Source organism: Micromys minutus (genome assembly GCF_963924665.1).
Source record: "Micromys minutus genome assembly, chromosome: 2".
Classification (NCBI taxonomy): domain Eukaryota; kingdom Metazoa; phylum Chordata; class Mammalia; order Rodentia; family Muridae; genus Micromys; species Micromys minutus.
In genome coordinates this window covers 106945952-106963013 of record NC_137971.1, presented here as the reverse complement: position 1 = coordinate 106963013, position 17062 = coordinate 106945952, and the positions used below count along the sequence as shown (strand labels likewise).

The 17062-nt window shown below is 37.4% G+C and overlaps 1 protein-coding gene across 1 annotated transcript in view; it reads left to right on the top strand.

The window, feature by feature from the left end:
* The window catches only part of LOC308417797 (olfactory receptor 14C36-like), a gene marked incomplete at both ends in the record, with an annotated part of 31928 nt that overhangs the window by 13800 nt on the left and 1066 nt on the right, over positions 1 to 17062 (top strand). Inside the window, 2 exon segments of the mRNA XM_080913083.1 lie at positions 7605 to 7834; positions 7836 to 8189. Of these exon segments, the coding sequence (XP_080769209.1) occupies positions 7605 to 7834; positions 7836 to 8189 (584 nt within the window).

Below are 17062 nucleotides of genomic sequence, written 5' to 3'. Positions count from 1 at the left end.
TTCTCCGCAACCACGCCAGCATCTGTTGTCATTTGAGTTTTGGATCTTGGCCAATCTGATTGGTGTGAGGTGGAATCTCATAAGACTTTTTTTTAATTGAACAACTTTATTTTAAAAAACAAAGATAAATGTACAGATTTTAAGAATTTTGGCATAAACGTATAGGAATACATTTTTGTCAGTACTTGCTTTTTTTTAAAAAAGGTTTGATACTATGCATTAAAATCCCACTAGTTATAATGAGCATGAAGTACATGTAAAACAGGATGTAACCTGGAAATAGTCAAAGTTTTTTTAGTGTGTAAAGATTAAGCATAATGGTTTTTCATTTCCTTTTTTTTTTTTTTTTTTTTTTTTTTGCACGTTGCTTTTTCTTGAACTTTACATAGTATGTAAGTTGTTTCTGGGGTGTTCAGAGCTTTCTGGGGCTAGTATCCAATTATTAGTGACTACATATTATTTGTGTTCTTTTGTGACTGGGTTATCTCACTAAGGATGATATTCTCTAGATGTATCCATTTTTTTAAGAATTTCATAAAATCATTGTTTCTGATAGTTGAGTACAATTCCATGGTGTAAATATACCACAATTTTTGTATCAATTCAACTCTTGAAGAATATCTGTGTTCTTTTCAGCTTCTGGCTATTATAGATAGGGCTGCTCTGAACATTGTAGTGCATGTGTCTTTGCTGTATGTTGGAGCTTCTCTGGGGTTTATGCCCAGAAGTGAAATAACTGGGTCTTCAGGTAATACTATATCCAATTTTCTGAGGAACCACCAGACTGATTTCCAGAGTGGTTGTACCAGTTTACAACCACAGCAACAGCGAAGAAGTGTTCCTCTTTTTCTGCACTCTCCCAAGCATCTGCTGTGATCTGAATTTTTGATATTACTCATTCTGGTGTCAGGTGGAATCTCAGGGCTGTTTTGATTTGCATTGATGGTTGATGATCTCTAGGTCTTCTTTAGATTCTTAACATACAGTCGATATTCCTCAATTGAGAACTTTTTGCTTAGCTCTGTACCCCATTTTTAAATAAGGTTGTTTGATTCTCTAGTGTCTAACTACTTGAGTTCTTTGTATATCTTAGATATTGTGCCTCTATCAAATGTGGGGTTTGTAAGATATTTTCCCAATCTGTTGGCTGCTGTTTTGTTTTCTTGACAGTGTCCTTACCCTTACAGAAACTTTGCAATATCATTAAGTCCCATTTGTAGATATTTGACCTTAGAGCATGAGCCATTGGTGTTCTGATTAGGAAATTTTCCCCTGTGCTTATGTGTTCTACGGTTTTCCTTAATTTCTCTCCTAATATTTTAAGTGTACCTGGTTTAATGTGGAGATCTTTGATCCACTTACACAGGAGCTTTGTTAAAGGAGATAAGAAAGGGTCTATTTTCATTCTTTTGCGTGATGAGTGCCAGTTGGACCAACACCATTTGTTGAATAGGCTGTCCTTTTTCCATAGAATGCTTACAGCACCTTTGTTAAAAATCAAGTGACTACATATGTGATGGCTCATTTCTGGATCTTCTATTCTATTCCATTGATGCACGTGCAAATCTCTGTACCAGTACCATGCAGTTTTTAGCACAATTGCCTTGTAATATAGGTTGAGGTCAGAGATAGTGATTCCTGCAGATGTTTTCTTGTTGTTGAGGAATGTTTTTGCTAATCTAGGTCTTTTGTTATTCCAGATGAAATTGCACATTGCTCTTTCCAACTCTATGAAGAATTGGGTTAGAATTTTGATGGGGATTGAATTGAATCTGTAGATTTTTTTTTAAGATGACCATTTTTACAATGTTGATTCTTCGAGTCTTTGAGCATGGGAGATCTTTCCTTTCTCTGAGATCTTTCTTGATTTCATTCTTAAAACATTTGAAGTTCTTGTCAGACAGGTCCTTACTTGCTTACTGAGAGTAACACCAAGATATTTCATATAAAACAGGGCTTGGCCCATATGACACCTGGACCAGTAGAGAACCAGGGTCACAGACCAGAGACAAGGGAAAGGCAAGAACATATCACTGACAAGAAATTGGCAAGAGGAAAGAGAAAGAGTATATCCCAAGGAAACCAAGACAATCTAGCAACACCAGAAGCCAGCTCTCCCATAACAGCAAACATCGGACTTCCAAACACTCCAGAAAAGGAAGACACAGACCTGAAATCATACCTCAGGATGCTGATAGAGATACTTAAACAAGAAAGGGAGGAAAAGCAAAAAGATTCAGAAGCTTTTAAAGAAGAAACAAGAAAAACACTCAAAGAACTCAAAGAACTAGAGGAAAACAGAATCAAAGAAATAAAGGAATGGAAGAGGGAAATTAAAACAGAAATTGACACAATAAAGAAAGCGCTAAAAGAGATAACCCTAAAGTCAGAACACCAAAAAAGGAAATCAGGAGTCACAGAAGCAAGCATTTCCAACAGATTACAAGAGATCGAAAAAAGAATCTCAGAGGCAGAAGACAACATTGCAAACATAGACAAAACAGCCAGAGAAGATGCAAAAAACAAAAAGCTCCTAACCCAAAATATCCAGGAAATCCAAGACACAATGAGAAGAACGAACCTAAGGATAATAGGAATAAAAGAGGGAGAAGAGTATCAACTAAAAGGCACAGTAAATATCTTCAACAAAATCAAAGAAGAAAACTTCCATACCCTCAAGAATGAGATGACCACGAGCATAAAAGAAGCCTTCAGAACTCCAAATGGGTTGGACCAGAAAAGAAATACCTCCCGACACATAATAGTAAAAACATCAAGTGCCCAAAAGTAAAGAAAGAATACTAAAAGCAGTAAGAGAAAAAGGTCAGGTAACATATTAAGGCAGCCCAATCAGACTCACATCCGATTTCTCAACAGAGACTATGAAAGCTAGAAGAGCCTGGACAGACATCATCCACACCCTAAGAGAACACAAGTGCCAGCCCAAGCTGCTATACCCAGCAAAACTATCAATCACCATCGATGGAGAGATGAAGATATTTCAAGACAAATCAAAATTCACACAATATCTGACCACAAACCCAGCACTACAACGAATTTTAGGTTCCCAATGAGGGAGAATACAGCCTAGCAAAAACAAGAAAACTCCTAAACAAGGAAACTAAAAGAAGAAAAAAACACAGACACAACTCAACCTAAAAAAGAAATAATGGCAGGAAACAGAAACAACTATTCCTTGATATCTATTAACATAAATGGTCTCAACTCCCCAATAAAGAGACATAAACTATCAGACTGGATACATAAACAAAATCCAGCCGTTTGCTGCATACAGGAGACTCATCTCAGAGACAGAGACAGACACTATCTCAGAGTAAAATGGTGGGAAATAACTTCCAAGCAAACAGCTCCAAGAGCAAGCTGGAGTGGCTATTCTAATATTGAATAAAGTAAATTTCAAATCAAAAGTTATCAAAAAAGATAAGGAAGGACACTTTTTACTCATTACCAAGAAAATCTGTCAGGAGGAACTCTCAATCCTTAACATATATGCTTCAAATAAAAAAAGCACCCACATTCATAAAAGAAACCCTACTAATGCTCAAAAATTACATTTCAACCCACACAATAATAGTGGGAGACTTTAATACACCACTCTCACCAATGGACAGATCCGGGAAACAAAAACTGAACAAGGACACTGCAAAACTAGCAGAGACTTTGAACCAACTAGAAATAATAGATATATACAGAACATACTATCGTAAAGTAAAAGAATACACCTTCTTCTCACCACCCCATGGCACCTTCTTGAAAATTGACCACATAATTGGACACAGAGCGAGCCTCTATAGATATAAGAAGATTGAAATACTCCCATGCATCCTCTCAGATCACCATGGTCTATGGCTGGTCTTTAACTACAACAAAGACAACAAAAAGCCCACATACACATGGAAACTAAACAAATCTCTGTTAAAGGAAAGCAGGGTCGAAGAAGAAATAAAGAAATTAAGGATTTTCTAGAATTCAACGAAAACGAAAACACAACATACCCAAACCTATGGGATGCGATGAAAGCAGTACTGAGAGGAAAACTCAGAGCCCTAAGTGCTTCCAAAAAGAAGCTGGACAGAGCCCACATCAGCAACCTGACAGCACAGCTAAAAGCCCTAGAACTAAAGGAAGCAGATATACCCAAAAAGAAGACAGCAAGAAATAATCAAAAGTAGGGCAGAAATATACCAAATAGAAACAAAAAGAACCATTGAAAAAATCAACAAAACAAAGAGTTGGTTCTTTGAGAAAATCAACAAGATTGATAAACCCCTAGCCAGACAAACTAGAGGGCAAAGAGAGAGTAAACAAATTAACAAAATCAGAAAAAAAAATGGAGACATAACAACTGAAACTGAGGAAATTCAAGAAATCATCAGATCCTAATACAAAAACTTATACTCCACAAAACTGGAAAATCTGAAAGAAATGAACAAATTTCTAGACAGATGCAAGGTCCCAAAGTTAAATCAGGACCAAGTAAACCATCTAAATAACCCTATAACACCTAAAGAAATAGAGGAAGTCAGCAAAAGCCTCCCAACCAAAAAAAGCCCAGGTCCAGACAGGTTCAGTGCAGAAGTTCATCAGACATTTATTGGGGATATAACACCAATAATCGCCAAACTATTCCAAAAGATAGAATCAGATGGAATATTACTGAACTCATTTTTTGAGGCTATAATAACCCTCGTACCTAAACCACACAAATACCCTACAAGGAAAGAGAACTTCAGACCAATCTCACTTATGAACATGGATGCAAAAATACTCAACAAAATCCTTGCAAACCGAATCCAAGAACACATCAAAACGATCATTCATCATGACCAAGTAGGCTTCATCCCTGGGATGCAGGGATGGTTTAATGTAAGGAAATCCATCAACGAAATCCACCATATAAACAAACTCAAAAACCAAAATCACATGGTCATCTCACTAGACACTGAGAAAGCATTTGACAAAATCCAACACCCCTTCACGTTAAAACTCCTGGAAAGAAAAAAAATCCAAGGCCCATACTTAAACATAATAAAAGCAATATACAGCAAACCAACAGCCAACATCAACTTAATGGCGAGAAACTTGAAGCAATCCCTCTAAAATCAGGGACTCGACAAGGCTGCCCACTCTTCCCCTACCTATTCAACATAGTACTGGAAGTCCTGGCTGGAGCAATTAGACAGCAAAAGGGGATCAAGGGGATACAAATCGGAAAGGAAGAGATAAAAACATCACTCTTTGCCGATGAAATGATAGTGTACTTGAGTGACCCCAAAAATTTTACCAGAGAACTCCTACAGCTGATAAACAAGTTCAGCAAAATGGCTGGATACAAAATTAACTCAAACCAATCAGTAGCCTTCCTATACTCAAAGGACAAACATGTGGAGAAAGAAATTAGGGAAAAGGTACCCTTCACAATTGTCACAAGTACTATGAAATACCTTGGGTGACTCTAACTAAGCAAGTGAAGGACCTGTATGACAAGAACTTCAAACCTCTAAAGAAAGAAATTGAGGAGTATCTCAGAAAAATGGAAAGATCTCCCATGCTCATGGATTGAAAAAATCAACATCTTAAAAATGACCATCCTACCAAAAACAATCTACAGATTTAATGTAATCCCCACCAAAATTCCAACCCAGTTCTCCATGGAATTGGAAAGATCAATGTGCAATTTCATATGGAATAACAAAAGACCTAGAATAGTGAAATCCATCCTCAACAACAAAAAAAAATCTGCGGGAATCACTATCCCTGACCTCAAGCAATATTACAAGGCAATTGTGCTGAAAACTGCATGGTACTGATACAAAATAGGCATGTGGATCAATGGAATAGAATAGAAGATCCAGAAATGTGCCCTCATGTATATGGTCACCTGATTTTTGACAAAGGAGCAGTCAACATTCAATGGGAAAATGACAGCCTATTCAACAAATGGTGCTGGTCCTACAGGCACTCAGCATGCAAAAGAATGAAAATAGACCCTTTCTTATCTCCTTGTACAAAGCTCATGTGTAAGTGGATCAAAGATCTCCACATTAAGCCAGATACACTGAAACTCTTAGATGAGAAAATAGGCAAAACCTTAGAACACATAGGCACAGGAGAAAATTTCCTGAACAAAACACCAATGGCTCAAGCTCTAAGGTCAAAGGTTAATAAATGGGACTTAATGAGATTGCAAAGTTTCTGTAAGGCTAAGGACATCGTCAAGAAAACAAAACGGCAACCAACAGAATGGGAAAAGATCTTTACCAACACCACATCAGATAGAGGCCTAATATCCAAGGTGTACAAGGAACTCAAAAAGCTAGACACCAGAGAGTCAAATAACCCTATTAAAAATGGGGTACAGAGCTAAACAAAACGTTTTCAGTTGAGGAACACCGAATGGCCAAGAAACATCTGAGGAAGTGCTCGACATACTTTGCCATCAGGGAAATGCAAATCAAAACAACCCTGAGATTCCACCGCACACCAGTCAGATTGGCCAAGATCCAAAACTCAGATGACAGCAGATGCTGGCGAGGCTGCGGAGAAAGAGGAACACTTCTCCACTGTTGGTGGGGTTGCAAGCTAATACAACCACTCTGGAGATCTGTCTGGCGATACCTCAGAAAATTGGATATAGTACTACCTGAAGACCCAGCTATTCCACTTCTGGGCATATACTCCAGAGACACTTTAATACCCAACAAAGATATATGCACCACAATGTTCATAGCAGCTCTATTTATAATAGCCAGAAGCTGAAAGGAACCCAGATGTCCTTAAGTTTGATTATTTCTTGTTGTCTAATCCTCTTGGGTGTATCTGCTTCTTTTTATTCTAGAGCTTTCAACAGTCAAGTAGCTAGTGTATGCTCTCTCCAGTTTGCTTTTGGAAGCACTTAAAGCTAAGTGTTTTCCTCTCAGTACTGCTTTCATTGCATCCCATAGGTTTGGGTATATTGTGTTTTACTTTTCATTAAATTGTAAAAAATTCTTAATTTCTTTCTTTCTTTCTTCTTTGACCATGATAATGTTTCATAGAGCATTGTTTAGTTTCCATGTGTATACGGGCTTTTTTTGTTTTATTTTTGTTATTAAAGACCAGCCTTATACCAGGGTGATCTGATCAGATGCATGGGAGTATTTCAATCTTCTTATATCTATTGAGGCTTATTTTGTGACCAATTTTAGAAGGTGCCATGAGGTGATGAGACGTTTTATACTTTTGCTTCAGGATGATATGTTTTGTAGATGTCTATTAATTTCTATTGTTTCATAACCTCTTCTAGTTTCACTGTGTTCTTGCTCAGTTTCTGTTTCCATGATTTATCCTTTGATGAGAGTGGGTGTTGTGGTCTTCCACTATTATTGTGTCGGGAACAATGTATTTTTTGAGCTTTAGTATGGTTTCTTTTATGAATATGGCTACTTTTGTATTTGAATCATATATGTTAAGGATTGAGAGTTCCTCCTGACAAATTTTCCCTATAATGAGTAAAAAGTGTCCTCCCTTATCATTTTTGATAACTTTTGGTTGAAAATCTACTTTATTCGATATTAGAATGGCCAGTACAGATACTTTTGTTCTTATTTTGTGCATGTGTAGAGGTTCTGTTTCTTGCCATCATGCCTCAGGATCGCTATGTGGCCATCTGCAAGCCGCTCCTCTACCCTGTGATCATGAACCACCAATTCTGTGTTCAGATGACACTGACTTCCCTACTTATCTCTCTCGTCCTAGCAAGTGAGCACACTTTCAAAACGTTCCAGCTATCTTTCTGTCACTCTAATGTTTTCTCTCAGTTTTTCTGTGATATAACTGCTGAAGCTTTCTTGTTCTGACACCTTCAATAACAAATTCTTAATACGTCTGACTGACATTGGACTCAGTGGTAGTAGCTTTGTGTTTATTGCCATATCATATGTTCGCATATTATCAACTGTATTAAAGATTCCCATCAAAGGAGAGAGAGGGAAGGCCTTTTCCACATGTGTCCCTCACATTGTTGTGGTGACAGTCTTTTTTAGTTCTGCTGCCTATGCATATCAAAGACCTCTAGTAGTAAAATTTGAAGTAGTTCAGGACATTATTATTTCTGTATTTTATAGTATGGTTCCACCATTCCTAAACCCTATAATCTACAGTCTTAGGAACAAGCAGATAAAGGGGCTGTAAGAAAATTATATCACAAGTTTTTCCATACTGGAATATAAAAGAAACAAGTATTTGTCATGGTACTCTAGAAGAAATGACCTGACAAAATAAGACAAATGACATACAAATCCACAAGCACACATGAATTCACAAACAAACAAGTATAGCATAACATTTTCTTTCCTTTATTGAATAATTTTTACTGATTTTTCTGAATATAATTCCCCCTCTTTCTACTTTTCTTTATTTACCTTCATTTTTCTTTCTATCCAGATCCATTGCCTTCCTTTCTCTAGTTCTTAAACACACAGACTTCTAATTGTTAATAAAATGAAATCAAATAAATTTTTTAAAAAATATAACAAATACTAGTACATCAGAAAAGCACAAAACAAAAAAAAAGGACCCCCAAAAGGACGCGCTCTCTCTCTCTCTCTCTGTCTCTCTCTCTCTCTCTCTCTCTCTCTCTCTCTCTCTCTCTCTCTCTCTCTCCCCAAAACTTGAAATTAAAAAAAAAACAAAAAAACAAAAAACAGATATAGATGTGATAGTTGAAATGGAGACTATAGCCTTCATTAGGGCATAATGCCAAGTAGATGTCACTTTATTGAAGTACTTAAAAACAATAGAATGAGCTCTGATGTATACCCTGGGCTTTGTGTAACATCCTACTGCCTCTAGATCCAGACGTACAACCCTCAGCCTCATTTTCCAGGTTATGTCTGCCTATATGCCACCATGCTTTCCTAATAATGAACTAATTCTCTGAATTGTCATCTAGCCAAATTAAAATTTTATAGTATATCTACACAGCAATAAAACCACACATAAGACATCAATTCTTTGTGTTGTTTTATGTGAGCCTACTTTATTTATTTCAATTCCAAGTTGACTTATTTGCCATTTACTCATTTTTTTGTGATTTTTAAAAATTATTTCTAGAGATTTCTAGTATGCTTTTAATAGTTAACACTACTATGAGTTCTCTTCAGTTCCTTTTGTTTCATTTCTTATATTTATTTAGTAGTATGTTGTCTCCTAGAGATGCCTTAAATGAGGAAGATACTAAAAATCAAAACAAATGAACAATTTGAGTCTCGCTATGCTGACCAACAACTCCTGTTCCTGGGGTCTTCCCTGCAGACTGGCTGAAATATCCAGTGATACTCTATTAGAGAGAGTATCACTTTATCATGAGATATCAATAGCACATGGCTCCTTAGTTAGAGGTAGGGCTTTTTAATCTATTTCTCCTTTTCAGTTCTGGGATTTGATTGCCTTTAACTTGTGCAGGACATGTGCATCCTAACACAATTTGGCATTTATGCTTTATTCATCATTTTTTCCCTCTTGGTTGCTTCATGTGCATTCAAATTTTAAGAAGTATCTACTTTATTAGGTTTCTATAATACCCTAACAAAAAGCCCTTGTTGTGAGCTATATCATCCTACATTTCCTTCCTACATTTCTTTCCTCATTCCTTTCTTCTCTCCCTCTTCACTAATTAATTTTAACATTTTGCTCCTTAAATCCTCAGTTAATAATTTATTCTGTTTCAATGTTATAATGGTATCTATCTGTCTCCACCTTTGCCCTTACTCTATAACAAATTTCTATAGTTCTATGGATTATAGATTGGTTATCATTGACTGGAAGGCTAATATTTACAAATACATATCATATTTGAATATTTGGGTCTGGATTACTTCACTCAGAATATTTTTTCTAGCTCCATTAGTATACCTAGAGCATTTCTTTATTTCATGATTTTAAATTTTATTCATTGTTCTCACATACAGTACATCCTATAATGCCTCTTCTCCCTCCACTTCTCCAAGTGTTTCTACCTCATTTTTCCTCCCGGTCGACTATTCCTTTCAATTTCCCTTTAGAAAATAGCAAGTGTCCAAGTAAAATCACCTAAACTTTGCATAATAAGAAACAATGAGACTAGGGATGTATCCTCATATTAATGCCAGGAAATGTAACCCAAAAAGAGGTAAAGGGTTCTACAATCAGAAAAAAAGAAAGAGTCATCCACACTGATTACTGGAAGTCATTTTTAACAAATGATTAATATCTCATTGTGTAAATGTACCATATTTTTCTTATCAATTAAAACTTTTCTAAATTGTTTTAATTTTCTGAATAGTATAAATAGAACAACAATAAACATGGTTGAACATTTGTCATTGTGATAGAGGTTACATGTCCCTGAACAGTATAGATGGGTCTTGAGGTAAATTGACTCACATTTTCTTTAAGAAATGCTAAACTGATTTCCATAGTGGCCTCACATTTCACATCAACTAGAAACAGGTTTGATTTGTATTTCTCTAATGATGAAGTATACTCAACATTTGTTTAAATGTTTCTCATCCATTTGAGCTTCATCCTCTGAAGAATACCTGTTTAGAAGTATAATTTGTGAAAGACTGGTGAGGAGGAGATCTGGGCAGCCAGGGAGAAGAGAGATGAGCACAAAAAGCACGCCCATGGCCTGCCTGATATAGGGACCAGAAACACAGCATTGAAACCTCTGTTTCCACCTGGCAACTTTGGGACACAGAGCAGGGCTCGGCCTATTTGCCACGTGGACCAGTGGAGATCCAGGGACACAGACCAGATACAAGGGAAAGGCGAGAACACATCACTGACAACAAAATGGCAAGAGAAAAGAGAAAGAGTATATCACAAGGAAACCAAGACAACCTGGCAACACCAGTACCCAGCTATCCTATAACAGCAAACATTGGAATGCCAAACACTCCAAAAAAAAAAAAAGACGAAGACCTAAAATCATACCTCAAGATGCTGACAGAGATACTTAAACAAGAACAGGAGGAAAAGCAAAAAGAATCAGAAGCTTTTTTTTTTTTCTTTTTTAAATTGAAATATTTTATTTTAAAAAACAAAGATAAATACACAGATTTTAAAAGCATTTTTGCATAACACTATATGAACACATTTTTGTCAGTACTTTATTTTTTTTTAAACGATTTTATTTTTCAAAACAAAGATAGATGTAAAGATTTTAAACATTTTTTGCTTAAAATTATACATTTTGTCAGTACTGTTTTTTCAGACATTAAAATAAATTTTACATAAAACCATGTGAATATGTTTTTTAGTCGGTACTTGATTTTTTTCAAGGGCTTGACAGTATGCATTGAAAACGTACTAGTTGCAATAAGCGTAAAGTACATGCAAAACAAAACGCAACATGGAAATAGTCAAAGTCTTCTTGTTTTGTGAATATATGTATAGTTTTTGTTTTCTTTATTTCTTGGACTTCATACAGTCTGTGAGTTGTTTCTGGGGGAGTGCAAGCCTCTTGGGTTAGCATCCCACTATCAGTGACTGCATATTATGTCTGTTCTTTTGTGACTGGGTTATCTCACTCAGGATGATCTTCTCTAGATGCAGCCATTTTCTTAAGAATTTGGTTAAGTCATTGTTTCTGGTGGCTGAGTAGTATTCCATTGTGTATATGTACCACAATTTTTGTATCCATTCGTCTTCTGAAAGACATCTGGGTTCCTTCCAGCTTCTGGCTATTATAAATAGAGCCGCTATAAACATTGTGGTGCATATATCTTTGTTGTGTATTAAAGTGTCTCTGGGGTATATGCCCAGAAGTGGAATAGCTGGGTCTTCAGGTAGTACTATATCCAATTTTCTGAGGTATCGCCAGACCGATTTCCAGAGTGGTTGTATTAGCTTGCAACCCCACCAACAATGGAGAAGTGTTCCTATTTTTCCGCAGCCTCGCCAGCATCTGCTGTCATCTGAGTTTTGGATCTTGGCCAATCTGACTGGAGTGAGGTGGAATCTTAGGGTTGTTTTGATTTGCATTTCCCTGATGGCTAAGGATGTCGAGCACTTCCTCAGATGTTTTTCGGCCATTCGGAGTTCCTTAACTGAAAAAGATTTGTTTAGCTCTGTACCCCATTTTTTAATAGGGTTATTTGATTCTCTGGTGTCGAGCTTTTTGAGTTCCTTGTACACCTTAGATATTAGGCCTCTATCTGATGTGGTGTTGGTAAAGATCTTTTCCCATTCTGTTGGTTGCCGTTTTGTTTTCTTGACGATGTCCTTAGCCTTACAGAAACTTTGCAATCTCATTAAGTCCCATTTGTTAATCTTTGACCTTAGAGCTTGAGCCATTGGTGTTTTGTTTAGGAAATTTTCTCCTGTGCCTATGTGTTCTAAGGTTTTCCCTACTTTCTCATCTAATAATTCCAGTGTATCAGGTTTAATGTGGAGATCTTTAATCCACTTACACTTGAGCTTAGTACAAGGAGATAAGAACGGGTCTATTTTTATTCTTTTGCATGTTGAGTGCCAGTTGGACCAGCACCATTTGTTGAATAGGCTGTCATTTTTCCATTGAATGTTTACTGCTCCTTTGTCAAAAATCAGGTGACCATATACATGAGGGCTCATTTCTGAATATTCTATTCTATTCCATTGATCCACTTGCCTATTTCTGTACCAGTACCATGCAGTTTTCAGCACAATTGCCTTGTAATATAGCTTGAGGTCAGGGATAGTGATTCCCGCTGATGTTTTTTTGTTGTTGAGGATGGTTTTCGCTATTCTAGGTCTTTTGTTATTCCAGATGAAATTGCACATTGATCTTTCCAATTCCATGAAGAACTGGGTTGGAATTTTGATGGGGATTGCATTGAATCTGTAGATTGCTTTTGGTAGGATGGCCATTTTTAAGATGTTGATCTTTCCAATCCATGAGCATGGGAGATCTTTCCATTTTCTGAGATCCTCCTCAATTTCTTTCTTCAGAGGTTTAAAGTTCTTGTCATACAGGTCCTTCACTTCCTTAGTTAGAGTCACACCAAGGTATTTCATAGCTTTTGTAACTATTGTGAAGGGTACCTTTTCCCCAATTTCTTTCTCCACATATTTGTTTTTTGAGTATAGGAATGCTACTGATTTGTTTGAGTTAATTTTGTATCCGGCCACTTTGCTGAACTTGTTTATCAGCTGTAGGAGTTCTCTGGTGGAATTTTTGGGGTCACTGAAGTACACTATCATGTCATCGGCAAAGAGTGATGTTTTTATCTCTTCCTTTCCGATTTGTATCCCCTTGATCTCCTTTTGCTGTCTAATTGCTCCAGCCAGGACTTCCAGTACTATGTTGAATAGGTAGGGAGAGAGTGGGCAGCCTTGTTGAGTCCCTGATTTTAGTGTGATTGCTTCAAGTTTCTCGCCATTAAGTTTGATGTTGGCTGTTGGTTTGCTGTATATTGCTTTTGTTTTGTTTAAATATGGGCCTTGGATTCCTGTTCTTTCCAGGACTTTTAACATGAAGGGGTGTTGGATTTTGTCGAATGCTTTCTCAGCATCTAGTGAGATGACCATGTGATTTTGGTCTTTAAGTTTGTTTATATGGTGGATTACATTGATGGATTTCCTTATGTTAAACCATCCCTGCATCCCAGGGATGAAGCCTACTTGGTCATGATGAATGATGGTTTTGATGTGTTCTTGGATTCTGTTTGCAAGGATTTTGTTGAGTATTTTTGCATCAATGTTCATAAGTGAGATTGTTCTGAAGTTCTCTTTCCTTGTAGGGTCTTTGTGTGGCTTAGGTACGAGGGTTATTGTAGCCTCAAAAAATGAGTTCAGTAATATTCCATCTGATTCTATCTTTTGGAATAGCTTGGTGAATATTGGTGTTATATCCCCAATAAATGTCTGATAAAATTCTGCACTGAACCCGTCTGGACCTGGGCTTTTTTTGGTTGGGAGGCTTTTGATGACTTCTTCTATTTCTTTAGGTGTTATAGGGTTATTTAGGTGGTTTACTTGGTCCTGGTTCAACTTTGGTACCTTGTATCTGTCTAGGAATTCGTCCATTTCCTCCAGATTTTCCAATTTTGTGGAGTATAAGTTTTTGTAGTAGGATCTGATGATTTCTTGAATTTCCTTAGTTTCAGTTGTTATGTCACCACTTTCCTTTCTGATTTTGTCAATTTGGATACTCTCTCTTTGCCCTTTAGTTAGTCTGGCTAGGGGTATATCAATCTTGTTGATTTTCTCAAAGAACCAACTCTTTGTTTTGTTGATTTTTTCAATGGTTTTTTTTTTTGTTTCTATTTGGTCTATTTCTGCCCTAATTTTGATTATTTCTTGCCGTCTACTCTTTTTGGGTAAATCTGCTTCCTTTTGTTCTAGGGCTTTTAGCTGTGCTGTCAGGTTGCTGATGTGAGCTCTCTCCAGTTTCTTCTTGGAAGCACTTAGAGCAATGAGTTTTCCTCTCAATACTGCTTTCATTGCATCCCATAGGTTTGGGTATGTTGTGTTTTCGTTTTCGTTGAATTCTAGAAAATCCTTAATTTCTTTCTTTATTTCTTCTTTGACCCTGCTATCCTTTAGCAGAGTGTTGTTTAGTTTCCATGTGTATGTGGGCATTTTGTTGTCTTTGTTGTTGTTAAAGACCAGCCGTAGACCATGGTGATCTGAGAGGATGCATGGGAGTATTTCAATCTTCTTATATCGATGAAGGCTCGTTCTGTGTCCAATTATGTGGTCAATTTTCGAGAAGGTGCCATGGGGTGGTGAGAAGAAGGTGTATTTTTTTACTTTAGGATAGTATGTTCTGTATATATCTATTAATTCTAGTTGGTTCAAAGTCTCTGCTAGTTTTGCAGTGTCCTTGTTCAGTTTTTGTTTCCCTGATCTGTCCATTGGTGAGAGTGGGGTGTTAAAGTCTCCCACTATTATTGTGTGGGGTGAAATGTATTAGAAAAACACTAAATGAACTCAAAAACTCGAGGAAAGCAATACCATAGAGATGAAAGAATGGAAGAAGGAATTTAAAATGGAAATTGACACAATAAAGAAAACACTAAGAGACAACCCTAGAAGTGAAACACCTAAAAAAGAAATCAGGAGTCACAGAAGCAAGCATTTTTAATAGACTACAAGAGATGGAAGAGAGAATCTCGGAGGCTGAAGACAACATTGAAAACATAGACAAAACAGCCAGAGAAGATGTAAAAAACAAAAAGGTCCTAACCCAAAATGTCCAGGAGATCCAGGACACAATGAGAAGACCAAATTTAAGGATAATAGGAATAGAAGAGTGAGAAGAATATCAACTAAGAGGCACAATAGATATCTTCAACAAAATCGTAGAAGAAAATTTCTCTGCCCTTAAGAAGGAGAGGACCACGAGCAAAAAAGAAGCCTTCAGAATTCCAAATAGGTTGTACCAGAAAAGAAAATCCTCCTGACACATAATAGTCAAAACACCAAGTACCCAAAGCAAAGAAAGAGTACTAAAAGCAGCAATGGAATAAGGTCAGGTAACATATAAAGGCAGACCAATCAGAATCACACCCGATTTCTCAACAGAGATTATGAAAGCTAGAAGAGCCTAGACAGACATCATGCACACCCTAAGTGAGCAAAAGTGCCAGCCAAAGCTGCTATGTTCAGCAAAACTATCAATCACCATAGATGGAGAGATGAAGATATTTCAAGACAAATCTAAATTTATGCAATATCTGACCACAAACCCAGCACTACAATGAATTATAGGTGGAAAACCCAATACAATGAGGAAACTACATCCTAGTAAAACAAGAAAACTCCTAAGCAAGAAAACCAAAAGAAGAAAAAGACATAGACACAACTCAACCTACAAAAGCAAGAATAGCAGGAAACAGCTACTACTATTTCTTGATATCTATTAACATAAATGGACTCAATTACCTAATAAAAAGACATAGTCTATTGTCCCACACTACCATCTCACCAACAAGAATGCACGCAGAACACCAGGATCCTTCTTCAGCAAACCTTTATTGCATCTTGAAGAGGAAGACACCAGGCAGGAAAAGGCACCCTAATTTATACCCGCAAGGGTGGCGTGTCGCTGTGTGATTGGCTGCCCACTAGTAGCCTGATCGTGATGCCCCGGGATGGGCCGTAACTTGGCTCGCACCACTCTTTGCACATGTGCCCAGTGGTTATTTACCACACTTTAGCTGATTAATGGCACCTGAAAACCAGCACCATCTTGTAAGGGCACAGCCTTCAGCCCTCAACATTTCCCCCTTATTGTTTTACTAGAACAAGGCTGGTCTAGGCCTCTATAGTTATGTCACTCTACTGTGGCTCCTGTCTTAGGTCATTCCTCCAATGTCACAGCCTTATCCATCATAGGGTGACCCTATCCCCACTGGGCCCCTTGTCTGTGCATGAGGAAAGTTGCCCGTCTCTGGATACCACAGTGCTGTGCTACAACCACTGCTAAATGGCCTAGGGAGAACTCTACAAAAGAGGCCAGCCAAAAAATGAATTAGTGGGGAAGTCATGATCACCCTATCTCGTGCAATGAGGAATCCTCAGCAATGTGCAAGGGCTGATCAATGACTGCTGAGTCTCTTTCTTCCCAGTTCAATGGATCTATATATCCATGGGGTGAAAGAGCAGAGAACTCAGAAGCCGACTAATTCTTGAAAATAGATAACCAAATTTCAGAGGAGGCCCCATGTTCAATGGCCACAAATGCTTGAGTGATAACGACCTTGTCACGTTTCTGTTGAGACCGGAGTCTACAAACCAACCACAGCAGGAACACCAACCCACAGCAAAATATTGCACAAAAAAAAACCCACCCCACCCATTCCTTAAAATAGAATAAAATCGAAGAGATCCAGGTGGAGAGGCCTTCTGTCAAAGACAGGTCCACTTGTGTTGAGTGGATGGCCAACACTGCTGCCCTCAAAGACTCAAGAGTCTCGTCAAATCCTGCTGACCAATTTCCTGCAAGTTATAATCTAGACAGAGTAGCTGCTTGGGTAAAATTTTCATATTGTACGCTGGTAATGCAAAGTGCCCCCAAATTTCTCTCATATCC